Raw genomic sequence first — 15,220 nt, 5'->3', positions numbered from 1 at the left:
TAATTTCAAATAAATTAAATATACATAATTGTAGAGGTTCACGGATTGTGATCGTTAAGGTAGATATCCTACACATATGACAAGTGTAAAGTATTTGTATCAAACTCCAACTTTTTTTTGCATTGCCTACTTCTTTTGTTGTTTTAAACCTCTTGCTAATTGTGTAAAATAAAAACTTAATGTTTCTTTTCATTTTTATAATTCTTTGTATACAAATATGAACAAATGGGTTGTAAAAAGTGTGATTTTTTTTTATTGCAGAGCTTAGTAGAAGTAACTATTTACAAGAACTGGAGAATCACATACTTTCATCTAGCAACATAATTGTAAAACAGCAGAGAGAAATTAATGAACTGCAAGCTCGCTGTAGGACTCTTCAGAGGGTGAGCATACTTGAAATAGAACTCTATGGAATTGTGTGTTATTTGCAAGGACTTAACATTGCATAGGTGTACAATGAACATTAAAATCCACTCAGACTTTTTGGTGTGGGCTGAAGAGGATGGGGGGAGGGGTGATTAAGTGCATGGCTGGAATTCCCCATGCGATAGTTAAGGCTCTGTCTCACATGTCGAGTTGTTTCGTTTCCTTGTCATCAATGAGTTTTTTTTTTTTTGTAAATTTATCACGATTGCTATCTTTAAATTTTTCGTTTTGTCTGAAACAAATTTCGCAGAAGATATTTATAAAATATTTCAAATAGCAATAAATAAACTATCGCAATGATAAAAAAAACAGATGGGTCTAGGTTTTCCTTCACTCAGGTCAGAAATTGTGAACAACCCCCCCCCCCCCCCTTTCTTTCCCTTCCTTAAAAAAACCCATAAATGTACCATGCCATGCATAATTTGTTTTCCATACGTGCACGTTAAATGTAATATTTTTATCAAATACCATTGTACTCACCAGTGTTTTAAGTGTAAGTTTTACATCATTGCCTGTATGCAGGAATGCTGCGCAGAGTCATTAGAAACAAAGGAATAAAGACCACCACTGAAAACATGATTATTGATAATGATTAAATCAGTCTTAAGTGCTCCAGCAAGGGAAGGGTGTACGTGGATGTAATGGGGTTGATGCTTGTAGGAGCCTGTTGCCCTCACAGTAGGTTTTTTAAGTGTTCTGCAAGATACTTTTGTAGTGCAGGGGTTGCAAGCTCTGCTAAGAGGGAGTGATCTTGAGGGGGGGGGGGGGGGGGTCTCTTACCCTCTTTGCCCTTTGCCGATGTCGCACTAACCTTCACTCGTGGAACTCTCCGAACTCTCGGAACTCGACCGGCACTTGCGGAACTTCCGCGGAGGCCGGCGTCGCTGCTAAAAAACCTGTGGCCCAATTCTCTAACCGACGAGAGTGGTTGTGACGTGTCGCGTCATCCCGGGCCGACCCGACGCCCGAAACATCGAGATTGGAGACGCTTATTTGTGCCACTCCAAGCGGCGGCCTCTGTAAGCAAGTCCGGAATTCTCGGGCCACTAAAGGTGTTAATAGCCCGAGGCGGGACAATGCGCGGGGATAGGATGGGGGAGGCAGTAGCGAGGACCCTTGTAATTCGACCAGGCGCGCGTGCCATGCCTTGAGTCAGTGGACGGCGCGTGACTTATGTGGCCGCCAGCCTGCTCCGAACCTGGCACTCATCGCCGTCAAGTTTGTCGCGTTTGTAACAATATTTATGACAAAAAATAATAGATAACCAAAATTGCATGTCATGTGTGGAACTTGTAATTCTGATTCAGTTTACCTCTAATAAATTAGTATGGATTATAAGTAACACACAATCTCACCCTTTCCTTTATGTCAATTTTTTTTAAATTTTAATTCAAACAAATCACGGCCTCCTCTCAAGCTTCAAAGACACTCCCATCCATGAATAGTGAGAATTAGACTTGGTGACTGGTCGTGTTACAGGACTTGGAGAAGAGTCTGGCAGCACAGAAGATGCTGCTGCAGCAGCAACAGGAGAATGACTTTGAGTCGATGGAGCTCCAGGACTTCCTGCAAGCTGAGAAATCCACACTCTCGGAGGCTCTGCGCGAAGCGGAAGTGGAGGTGAGTGCCTACAGAAATCCACGTCGTCATGTTTAACAGAAACTAAGGCTGTGTCTGACTTGTAGTACGCTGTTATGTATCTACTTTACTTGTGTGGTGTCTACAACTATTCGGATGGGCACGAAGTTTGGCCTCTTAAACATTAATAGCCATTCAAACGCACAGTTTTTAAAACAAATAGATTTCATTGCAAAACAATGCCTAACTGAAATTGCTAATTTTTTCCCTATTTATTACTGATACATGAATTTGACAACCTACTTAATGATTCTATCTTTGGTTCATAGTTATTAGCTGTTTGTATGTGCACAATATTGTTAAAACTTCTTATAATATTATTTAAATATTTTTTCATTCTACATATTTGCTAATAGTAAAATATAAAGCGAAAATACTTGTGAGTCTTAAATACTTTAATATATAAAATATAAAACATTTTTTTTCAAAATAGTGACTTTTATTTATAATAGGAAGTATGCTAGAAGTACACAGATTAGTATCTTGGATATTTTACTTCCGGCCGTCGTAACATCACTTCTAGGGACAGTACATAAAACTATATACATTTAAATTATGACAGTGTCTAAGTGTGTTTAATATTTTGTTCCTTTTTGACATTAGACAATCTTTTTTATGAATCTTGAACTTGTGTTTGTTAACTGTATAAAAATCTGGATAGTATTCAAGTTAATCCTTCAAAATAGAGTACTGCTTGTAGATTTTACAGAGGAAGGCTTTAAAAAATATTAATTACATTAAATAAATTGTTGGAAATTTTTCAGGAAGCCTGTCACATTCTCATAATGTAAAATTTGAAAAATTGATGGTAACGATTGTAGTTTTGGCCTGGTGATGACATACGTGTTAGTTTTTTTTGTCAGAAATGGAGAGAAAGAGATACAGAGAGAGAAAGAGAGATCCGTACAGCTTTTCTAATTTTCAGATTACCCACCAAAAGCAGCTAGTACAGCAACGGAAGAATGATCTCGAGCAACAGCAAGAAGAGTGCAAACATCTTGTCCGTATAAGTGAGCAAAGAAGGTAAAGTATGTATGTAGTAATCAAATCTACTTCAAGAGATGTTTAGAAAAAAACAACTTTGAATTTAGAAATTTCCTTCAAAAAACTTAACACTTTCAGATTTCGTTGAAATAAATACTTTGCGTATAATGCTAATTTGAAAATGTAGTTTTCTCATTTTGCCAAAGCTTTTTTAAAGTTTCTGTTTCTGATTTTTCTTGCAAATGCCAACTGTACATGTATCAAATAATGGTTACTATAGAAATTTCAGGTTAGTGAAGAAACACGAGACGCACATGCAAACAATGCTAGATTAGTGACATACAAGTATAGTAACAGTGGATGGATAAACAGGGTTTGTTTTTCAACTCAAATAATTTATTATAGTATAAATTGTATTAATACAGTACAATTCTGTTAAGAAAATTAACAAGATACCTTCTCAGAAATTATAAACTTATTAACAGGGAGAACTTATTAAAATGGTATAATTCTATGTATTTATGGGTCCAATGCTAAATGTTTTAAAATGTACTACACAGGAAATCTTAGTGGGATTTTCTTAAATGGTTTTACATTCACCTGGAGAAAAAGAACTAAGAAATAATCTTTTTTTGGTATGCTACTGTTGGTCAGAAAATAATTTCAATGAGACTTTTTTGTTGATGTACTTTTTTACAAGTTTTATTCGTGCAGTAACCTCAGAAAAATATTGGTGTGACTAGCATATATTTGTATTTTAAAAGCAACTTAAAACATAAATATTGCTATTGTAATTATTTTATGAGAGTTTGGTATCAAGACATCTGTGGAGGGAAAAAGGATTGTTAGTGTAGTGGCCGAATGAAAGATGTGTGCATTAACCATATAATGTTTAAACCACATGTACACATTTGCTTGAATTTAAACACCACTATATCTTATTAACTTGAAAGTCTAATTGGAAAAGCAGACACTGCATTAAGATGTGGTCTTATCTACACTCAGATCTCACTCAGCTGAGGTCTAGCCTCACCTAATCAGCTGAGGGGGATCTGAGTGTAGATAAGACCACAACTTAATACAGTGTTATCTTGGCCTCTTAGTCTATATTTGTGGAAGAATGATACGTACTAACAATGGAGGACTGAGGAAACCTGGGTATCTCATTTCAAAGTGAATATCAAGCATTTGAACAAATTGCAAAATATTGCAGTTGAATAAAATTTCAAATTATTTTTTTTCTACTTGCAGTTGTACCTAACAGATAGTTACAAAAATAAGCATAACTATGAAAGTAAATAAAAGTACATAAAAATGTAAGAATAAAAAGGATTTTGGTGTTTATGAAATAATCTAGCACATCTGTAATTACTTCAGCACACACATTCTTATCTTAAACACACTATTAGAAATAATTTATACTTTTTGTTACACTTTTTTTTTCCATCGAAGCATGCATGTAACACTCTAGTACAAATGTCATTTTTACTTTAACTACCAAAAATTTGAGTTGTTCCGAAGCTCAAAGCAGAATTTATCTTAAATTTAAGTCCAATATTAAGAATATTATACTCGTCCACCCCTTCTGACAAGGAATTTTTTCAAAAGGTAGATGTGAGGGTAGTATGTTCCCTGGGAGCTGTGAAGTTACATCTTATGACGGTAACAACAATTCTTTACAAGAATACCAAGGTTATCTAATCTTTCATCCTGCTCATGTAAATAAGGGACAACTTGATAAATTAGTTGTATATATTAAATCACAGATATATAAGCTGTGTGTGAATCTGGAAAATTATATTGTAGATTATTTATTTGTACAATTAGTATTTATGATGTACATTTAGGGATACACATATTATGTAAAAAAATTATAAAAAAATTTTACTAAAGGTCCGCTTACCCGGGCACACATACGGCATGCAGAGCATTAGAAAAAAATCACACAATTTGAAAACTGCTCAAGATAGCCGATTGGGGTCTGTTTACGAAAAGCTTTTAAAAATATGCCGAGGGTGTAAGAGTAGTTTTGTTTTTGTATTTTATTTGTAAACTATTTTTTGAAGAGTTAAAATCGCTAAAACATGAGTTTTTCAAAATTATTTTTACCCATTTAACACCTGGTACAGACTCTTGAAAGCACTCGAAAGGACTTGCATTACACCTTTGTGTTTATTTCTCTGCCATATTATGTTGAGTGTTACGACTCGGATCTCATACCGCCTTGAACTTGGAGGCGATACTGCGTTAGAAGCAGTGTCAGGCGTCCCACTTATCGTTCCGCCTCGTTAGCACTAGGCGGGCCCCTGGTTAGTTTGGGCCAATGGAGCCGGGTGTGGTGCGCCAGGCAGGAGAACCTGGCGCTGCAGGCCCGCCTCGGCAGCCTGGAGAGACGCAGCCGCGACCTACTGCTGCAGCAGGGCGCCGCCGTGTCGGGGGCCGCCGTCGCCCTCTCGGGGCTCGGCTCGCGGCTCGAGAGCCTCGTCGACCAGCTCGTCGCCTCCTACGACATCTCCGACAAGGACCTGGAGGTAACTGTGCTCCTTCCATCGCCGCGCGCCTCCTTCCCGTGTTCCTGCCACGACGCCGGTCCTTGGTGGATCCGAGTGCAGGGGCTGAAGCCCTTTTCCTTCCCATTTCCGTACCAGGAAAAACGATTAAGCGAGGGGAAAAACTAATTAAAAACATCAGTTTCCCAACATTAGCCCCTTCCTTCACACGCTTCAGGATCCGCCACTGATTTGAGTAGTTGCAGTTGAATTGTTGAACTATCGTGTTTTCTCGTATAATTGTCGCACATTTTATTCTAAAATCAAGTTTGAAAAGTAGGGCTGCGACGAATATGCGGAAAAATAAACATTTTTTTAGGTAAAGTTATTCATAAAAACAAAACCCGTTCATGGAAAGTACGTTTATTTAAAAAAAAAAGGTGGAGTATACAAGAGCACGCCAAACAATCTATATTAATAATTCCTTAAACAAAAACCTTTCTTCAACTTTAAATAGAAAAACTAAAACTCTAACGCGAACGCAAGCCACTTGAATCTGACGTGAAATAACGTGTCGTAGTACACACTTGCCACGAAAGAATGCGGACTATCAAATGTAGTTAACTTGGCACCTGACAGAGAGCGCGCTTTGTATGCACTCGGCGAGATATCGATATTCAACTACGTGCGCGCGCTCTATACGGGAAGCAACATAACCAAACATGAATGCGCTGGCTACATTTTTATAAGCGGTACGCCGCGGCAACACAGACAATCAGATAAAGGAAATAACGTTCAAAAACGTCTTTATAAGAAAATTTACACGTCAAACAACTTCGTATTTTTCCGTCAATTTATTAAGTGGTAATGACCGAAATTAAATTTTAGGTTATACCTACACTGCGGCGACGCAGACGATCAGATAAAGGAAATAACGTTTAAAAACGTCTTTATAAGAAAATTTACACATCAAACAAATTCGTATTTTTCCGTTAATTTATTAAGCAAGGAGTAATGACCAAATAAATATTTGATTCCTACTTTAAAATACATTGTTTTATACGGAAAAGATACCTACACAAAGCGCTCGGCATCTACTAGCTGGACCAAAAACATATTGCGACGTTTACGCGAGAAGTTTTTTTACCCCAATTTTGACAGCCTAAAATATGGTTGCGACGATTACGCGCGTGCGACCCTTATGCGATAAAACACAGTAACTGCCCCAGGTGTATTTACCGTAGGATACATGGACAAGATGCATGCATGTAGATGAAGCATTAATTAGAGAAATTTCGAAGGAAAAATAAATTTTAAGTGTTCAGTATACTTTAACATAATACATAATTTATAAAATTTTGTGTTTAGATATTGCACTCTTGTGTAGTAAGTTATGGCATATTAAATTTTTTCCTCCCCCACTTTTATTAGACTTGATGCCCTTATTCGTTGTATATTCAGCTCAGTTTCAAGTTTTTGTGGTTAAGGAAGTAGATAAGTACTAGTAAATTTAAGCTTCAGTTATTTATTTGTGGTTAAATCCCTATTTTGTAGGATATGAGTTTAGCATGATGCATTTAAGTTACGTACTTAAAAAAATAATCCCTTTATTTAGTTTTGTAATATATTTTGTTAGCTAAAATGCTCAGTTATCCAGTATTTACCTTATATATTTTATTTAAGTAAGTTTGAAGTATAATATAAAATCTTTTTTTAAAACACATAGGTACAGGTAAAACTCTCTGTGTGTGCATCATATAATAGTTAAAGCCAAGCAGAATTCTTATCCATTCATGGTTACCTATTTGGTTTTGTTTAGAGTGAGTTCAAGTAACTAGAGTAGAAAAAATTTGCAGTGTGCCATGAAGTATTTGTAATCTCAAGAGTATGTAATTCCTGTACCCTTTTCATTGCGTTCCTTATTGAAGCCTGCTGTTTGGTGAGTAGTGTAAACCATGTGGTAGTAGATGAGAACATATTATAGTTACTAGGTATTTGCAAAATATGTAGGTAATATTATAATAGAGTAAAATAATGTAAATACTCTCACCTTTTCACATTAATATTAGCTGTTTTAACTCTTGCTACTGTACAAATAATATGGTCTGCTGTAGTGTTAGTGTTTGTAATTTGTTAGTACATAGTCTGTATTTGCTTCTTTAATGTTGTGAAAGAATCTTAGGTAGGTACTTTCTCTTTCTTCTTACTGTTTAAAAAAAAACTCTTTAGAATTTACTTCTGTGTACATTTGAAATAATTTCTTGTGGAATATTGTGCTAAAAAAAATTTACATATAGACTGTATCCTCAGACATTGCTAGGCATAAATTTAAAGGATGGCAGGGAATGCCAAAAAACGTATTCCTTCAAAGATACAGGTGTGAACAGAAGCATGCAAATTGGAATTGAATAAGGACATCACTCCGCCGTGAGGACACGCAATCGCATTGCAGTGACGCTCGAGCGCTCCGCGGGAAGAAGGCTCTGAGCCAGGGGCAGGTGTTGAGTTAGCTATACGCAGGAGCAACCAGCAGTGTGGCGCACGGCACACGAGGTGGGTCGGTGGTGGCACGTTCACGCGTTCTGGCTCTGGGCGATTACCACAGTGTTGGAGTGTGGTGCTGCGATAAGCAGGTTTGCGGAACAACTTCGCTGTAGACTTGGCTGGCAGAGATGGCCAACACGTTGATGGTGTGAGCGAAGGCGAAGGGAATTGCAGCGGGAGCGGTGCACTTTTACCAAGGATTCTCTCAGCGCACTCTGCGTTGAGTAGGACCACCTACGGCTGAATCAACTGCCTGAAACTGAGAGCTGCATACCACGGAGGGTGATGTACACCAGGTAGCTGGTTGCTAGTGCGTATAACAACTCTATCTGCATCCTCATCTCCTTGCTTTCCGCAGTGTGATAAAAATGCCACTGCGCTGTTATCACATGTCCTCTCAGCTAGTGGTGGAATGGTGCCCTGATAAAGCACAAAGTTCAAATTTGTACACTAGGTATTTCGTGTGTAACTTTGCAGGTATACATTTAGGGACATAAGTACCTTAGTAAAAATTATTTTTTTTGTTACATTTCCTGCTACCCATTACTTTTATACCCAGAAATTTTCTATCATTCTGTATTTAATTAACTAAATTACTTTACTTCCTTTAAATATGATCTGTTTCAAATCTTTAAAAGTTTTCCATTTTTCTACTTATGCATATTTTTTAATTGTAAAAGTTTGAAGTAAAAATTTACCTTGTAAATCCTTATTTTTTTATTATTGCTCAATTGGTGAGGTAGTTATTTGGCTTAGTAGCTATTTTATGGAAGATGCCATGCAGTGTAAAACCTGACCTTGAATCTTGTAACAATTGACATTGAAAAAGAGAACATGGTTTGTAATTCAATTTACGGAAATACAATTGATCAGCAGGAATTCCAGGAGTAAAGTATTTTTGTAGTTGTATAATTAAACGAGTACTTAAACATCTGCATTGTTGATAAGATGGAGTGTGATTATTCATAACCCCCACATCTTTAAATAGCAAAATTATAAGTTAATTTATTTTAAATTAGTATTTTACACAGCATTTAAAGTAGGATTTCTGCTTGGCTTTGGAAGTCGGGTATGCACAGTTAATTTTTTTTATCTGTAAATTTCTAAATTTTTAGCCAAGAAATTATGTATAGAAATGAGCACACAAGAAAGTTGTCTGCAGTTAATTTTAGAATAACTGTGTGCTCATTCTAGCAAAAAAAGAAAAAACATATTTCATAGCCCAGAAAATAAAATTTGTCAGTAGACCTTGTGCGCATCACCGATAATATACAGTTAAGTCCAACATGACAGCCACTTACAGTAGTCCATTAAAATGCTTCCCATATACTCAGTTTTCAACATAGTCTTCTTGAAATACTATTGTACATATTTATGTTGATAAATGTTCCATTAATGTTAATATTAAAGGTAAGATATAAATCAATTAAGTAATTTAAATAATTTTTTTTTATCTCAGGCAAGGAAATAACAAGATTCACATAAAAATAAAGGATTCGACATAATAACCACTTGACTAAAATTTTTTAAGATAATTATTAAGCTTCAAATTGACATATTTTTCAAGAGACTAGCATAAACTATTGAATCGGTAGAGCATTCCAAGCATAGCAGTGTTGTGTACTTATTGCGTCATTTTATAGTAACAATTTAAAAAGTTAACCTCCAAACCTTTTACGTCACAAGAAACACCTGCATCAAATTCTAAATAAATGCTTCTTGCAGCATATCATAATAATGCATTCCGTAAACATAATTATTATAGAAGAGCTTTAGTAAACCAAACTAAAATAATCAAAAATGTATCCATATATGTTTTACTATATATGCAATAATATTAGGAAAAAAGATTTTATTCAAATTCACAGGAAATGAAAATTTATATTACATAAACATGAAAGACCTGTTATGATTATCACTGAAGCAATATTTGTTGCTTAATTATTAAGCTTTAAAATTGTATATTTGTTAAATCTACAATAATCAATTGGTTCGCTAGAGTTGTCGAAGTGTTAGTGTATACTGTACCAGGGGCTAGTTGTTTCAGTTGGGGAATTTTAATTCGAGGAAACAAATGATCTGACTAAAAAAGGTCATAAATCACTAGAAAATTGCTTCAATTAAGTATTATAGGTAGATGGTAAAGCATAGTTGATTTGTATCACATCACATCAGAATAACAAGGTTTCCTTATAATTATAAATAAATATGTTCTGACGTCCCTCGGCTTTAGATCTCTGATTCCCCGTCTACGTAATTGTCCTGTTGTGCCCGTACTGCTCTCGTCGGTGAGGTGTGGGTCCAGGCCAACGTGGCCGGGACCGGGAAATACGGGACCTGGAGGGAGAGTGAGGTGAGGAGGAAGAATGGTAGGCAGTTCCAAGGATAACTCGGTGTTAACAGTTCCACGAGCCCCTTTTATTGTCGTTTTGAGAGCCTGCCGCAGCCTGGCGGGCCCGTCGCGGAACGAGCGTCCTTCCCGCGACGACCCGGACTCCCGGAAGACCGTCCCGTCCGTTAACACGTCCCGACACAAACTGGAAATTTTCCCACGTAACAATGTCCCCAATTAAGGTTGCTCTGCAAAGATGCGCAACACGTGTGCTGTCCGTTACGTAAAAAGTCTCGTACTGACGGCGAAGGTTCGGCGGTTCGTGACTGCGCTTACGCGTTCTAGGACGTTCGACTGGTGACGTAACTCGTAAAACTCAACAGGGTGAGCGACTCGGCGGATGCAGCTCAGCTGCCGCGACAACCCGTGAAGTTATCCTGCCGTCGGACCACGAGCTCAGAAGACGCGCCTCGCGTGCAGCGCGGAGCGGCGTGCACGTCTGTCTCTGATCGCGCCCTGAACACCACTGCCCTTCCCCGCCCACCAGCGGGCCGAGGCCCGCAGGCCGCGGAGGAGGGGAGGAGAAATCGGCCGGTGTGGGAGAGGCCCCACCCCGCGACGCGCCAGGTTGCGATTACATTACTAGCACTGCGAAACACTTGGGAGAAATTACAGGATTATTTACACAACTTAGCGAGACATTAATCAAAAAGCGAATTTACACATCAGTTAATTAGTTATGATTACAAAATATCCACAATTATTGAGGCCCGTGATCGTTTAAAAATACATAAAAACCATACTTATTTACACACTAAAAGAAGCCCACTGGCAGGCTAGGGCGCACGCGGGTGCGTCCCTGACCGTCGCACTACCCAGATGGTGCACTCGTATCGCCAGGGAGGACGTTGACAAGGCATAACGGCCTGAAGGAGCCGAGGAGACACTTGGGTCGATGTCAGTTCATTGACCCTATTTGAACTACTAGTGTTGGTTTTCTAATGACCACATAGCTTAGGTAGAATACAAATCAACTAACTAAAGTGATATTGTGAGTCAGTAACTTTCAGATTTTGCCTATTTGTTGATTAATATATGCATTAATTTAATAGTTTTTTAAATCATGGTATTTAATCTTAAATGTAGCTATTTTTCTGGGATAATTTACATACTGAAAACATATTCTCATACCTATGATATGCTTCATCAGAAATGCGACTTGTTCGATTCCTAGAGTATCCGACTTAAAACCTAATTAGTGAGCCAGTTTTCTCATTACAGACAGACTGCCAGCCAAATTATAAATAAATAATTAATGAGGAGGAAAGCCTACCCGAGTTTTTTTTATCGATATTTACATAAATAGTTTTTAAACTTGGATTGAAGGGGTACCTGTTGATTTACTAAAATATGAGTTAATTGTAATGTTATGGAGCCATAAAAAAAATCCTTTACATGAGAAAAGTGATTGAAATGTTACCTTATTTGGGTTAATTAAACTCAACTAAATCACTCAACGTATTTGCAGCATTTCCTAAACAAAATAAATAACTAAATTCAAACCTTGGCCATGAAGGTCACGTGTAACACACGTCGCACAGCCTGAAGCACCGTCACAGTATTGCACACACTCCGGCACCTAGGCTTCTTTAGTGATTATACTAATTATGCTAGACTTTTTATAATTATACAGCATTAAGGCTTAATAAATAAGCAAAAACTTTTATGAAGATGATTTACATGGTGGACTATTCATTTGTATGCAAGTCATAATTTTATATCCAGAACTGATTAAAAAAAACATAATCGATAACTTTATCGAATTTTATTACGTTTAGTAATCAACTTTGAAATATATTTTACATAATTGTGTAGAATAACATTTCTCGATTATTTCCGTATGTTTATGGTAGAAACTACATTTACGGGAAACATTTAATGGATGGTTGTAAGATGCTGTTATAAGGACTTAACTGCATGTTTTCTGTGCAATGTAAAAGATTTACGGTGGCAAACATTTGGTATGTCATTAAGCATAGTCGACTATTAACAATATTTTTCTTGGGTTTGTGGCTCTTTTGGTCTTTATTTTCGGTACTATTACTGTGTATTTCTTTTATAATTATAACACTTTGTGTACAAAACATACTTACATGAATACCAAAATGTATTTTTTAATATAATTTTGCATGTTTTCCTATCCATGATTGCGTAGTTGCACAATTTTACTGTGTGTAATGTTTTGCATAAAATCACATTCATGTTTAGAGCTATGTGCACTGATTTAATGCTGTTGGCTCTTTCTTTAAATGTGTCACTGTCTACTAGACTATGAATAAGTAGGTAAACTATGTTGGAAGGATGGTACCTAATAAACTGTGAAATAAGTATGAATCAATTTGAGTCTAAGCACACAATCACGCCATGCACATGCACGCAGTGAAAGCATTGCTGAATTACCAACTTGCTAATCAAGGCTGTCAGAGGGGTGGCCCGGAATTGTGGGGCAGAGAAGGGGGAGGGGTTGGTTTCTCCATGGTCCATGGCCCATTTGGATTTTGAGATTATTTGAAAGGGCAGAAGAGGGTAGCGAGGACCTTTGTAATCCGGCCAGGCACACATGCCATGCTTTAATTCAGTGGATGTGCAGGGCTGCCAGCCAGCTCGGAATCTGGCACGCGTTGCGTCCCTGTCTGCATTCGCAACACTATGTATTTTTGAAGTTCACCTGTTCTTAAAAATTTTAACCATTATTACATATTTTGTAATATGATGATAGAACCACTTTACTTTATTTGGTGTAAATGATAGATTTTTAAAAAAAAATGGAGGGTGGGAGGTAAAAATGCACCCTATCAACCCCCCTGCGTACGCTCCTGGCCTGATAGAAATGTGTATGTAGTACATGCTTCACAGGAAAATAATTTTTAATTATTACCTTAATATACAGAAGACATCAATTACTTATATACTCATTCATTTCAGTAGAGATGAGGCAGATTGAAAATGGATATGTATGCCTAATGGTTTTTTTTACTACTTTTTGTATGTGACAGCTAGAAGATTCTTTAGGTATGGCAGTTCTTATATCTACCACTACATGCACGTAATTAGTTGATTTCTGTCAAAATTGCTGTTTCCTGTAGAGCCGTCTTCAGACTATTAGTTTTAACTACGTATTTTTTTTTTTGCAAGTTGGTACCTAAAGAGTGTTGTGTAGGCTACCATGTGTTGTATATACAAATGACAAAACACAATTATTTCAGATTCAACTTAATGCTTTAATGATATTGCTTCCAACATGCAATAGGTACATCTAAAATGGAACTAAGATTTTATTTTCAGGAAGTTCAGATAATAAAAACACAATTCACATTTGTAAGATGGTCTCTAATTTGAGAACAGCTATAAAATTTTAAAGATATTCAGTCTCGCACATTCCAATATTTTTAAGAAACCATCAAGACAATTTACTCTTCGGCAGTAATGGACTTATATGCTAAGATTGTAAATTGTGTCAGCATATTCATGAATATAGTTGCGGGGAGTACGAAGCAGTAACATTTACGAGGTCCATTTTTATTGGACTTGCTGCCTGGTTCACTGATGGAATAAAGCTGATAGTTAATGGTTTACATTGAAAAAATATTCTGTTACACACACACAAATGCATATTAATTTTGTATTATCTGTGAATGAAATTTTTGTTTCGTTTCAGGATGTGATCTTTCACAATGAAGCGTATAGTAAGAGCAATAGTAGTGTGGAAGCAAGTCCGGAGAAGTCGTCCAGCTCTAGGACTTCGGAACCAAAGTGTTCCTCACATCAGCTGTTGTCTCCCAAGAGAGGCAGCTCCTTCGTTACTGCCGTGATAAGTGCCATTCAGTCTTCATTCACAGATAAATTACTCGTGTGCCCCAACAATAGAGAACAAGAATCTTCTATTCCAACTCAGACAGGTAAAGTAACATTTTTTTTTTTGTTTATCATGTTGTAGTATTGTAATGGTAGATTTCTATTTGTTATTTTGTGTGACCCCACGTAACTAGCCTACAGTCAGGGGCGGCTCCAGGGCAGAGCAAGCCCATGGGCCCGGCCACTAACAGCCCTTTCATTGCCAATGCACCTGCATTATCAAAATTTCTTAAGATAAATTAGCAAAAAACTATTGTCAGAATTTGAGTTCTATGTTGGCTTATTAACTGTTTTAAAGATTTTATTTTTCTCTGCATGCTATTCCATACCTTCCCCCCATCCTACCAGGCTCCACAGGAAAGCCCTTCTCCAAAATATTGGGGCCTCGAAAAGAAAATTGCCCGAGACCCTTTAAAGTCCAGGGCAGCCACTGCTCCCATTCACAAAGCCATTTAATGTAGGTACATCTTAAGTAGGAGACTTTATCTCCCTTTTTATACATTTTCAGATAAATGAACACCCACGCATGCTTGCATACTAGTAAGCACAACAAAATGCTATACCTAAAGCCAGTATTTTATGGTTTTATATTTTTGCCAGTTTTGTTGTAAAATATTTAACGTCATTTAAATTTTTTTGTTTAATTATTTTAGAGTTGCACTTGACTCTAATATTGGGCACAAATTTATAAAAATACTAAAACTTGGCATACGTAACATTGTAACGGTACCATTTCATTTGTAATTGCTGAACTCTGGTTCTGACACACCCAGATTTTCCACAAGAATGGGAGGGGTTTTGGATTGGATTGGGCTGCGAGTTTGATTTTCGCACGCGAGGTTCAGTTAGGCCGTTTATTCTAGTCGCTCTGTTCTGCTTTGTGCATGGACGG

The 15,220-nt window shown here is 37.1% G+C and overlaps 1 protein-coding gene across 2 annotated transcripts in view; it reads left to right on the top strand.

Annotated features, from left to right (window-relative positions):
* Window positions 1-15,220, top strand: part of LOC134532896 (uncharacterized) — a 110,681-nt gene that overhangs the window by 83,805 nt on the left and 11,656 nt on the right. For both annotated transcript variants that reach the window (XM_063369924.1, XM_063369926.1), the window contains 5 exons: window positions 262-383; window positions 1,906-2,046; window positions 2,990-3,087; window positions 5,396-5,579; window positions 14,132-14,372. In XM_063369924.1, coding sequence (XP_063225994.1) covers window positions 262-383; window positions 1,906-2,046; window positions 2,990-3,087; window positions 5,396-5,579; window positions 14,132-14,372 — 786 coding nt within the window. The remainder of the gene's footprint in view (window positions 1-261; window positions 384-1,905; window positions 2,047-2,989; window positions 3,088-5,395; window positions 5,580-14,131; window positions 14,373-15,220) is intronic.

The sequence above is a fragment of the Bacillus rossius genome, chromosome 6 (assembly GCF_032445375.1).
Source record: "Bacillus rossius redtenbacheri isolate Brsri chromosome 6, Brsri_v3, whole genome shotgun sequence".
NCBI classification, from domain to species: domain Eukaryota; kingdom Metazoa; phylum Arthropoda; class Insecta; order Phasmatodea; family Bacillidae; genus Bacillus; species Bacillus rossius.
Note: the sequence above shows the minus strand (reverse complement) of the source record. Positions and strands in the feature narration are given on the sequence as shown.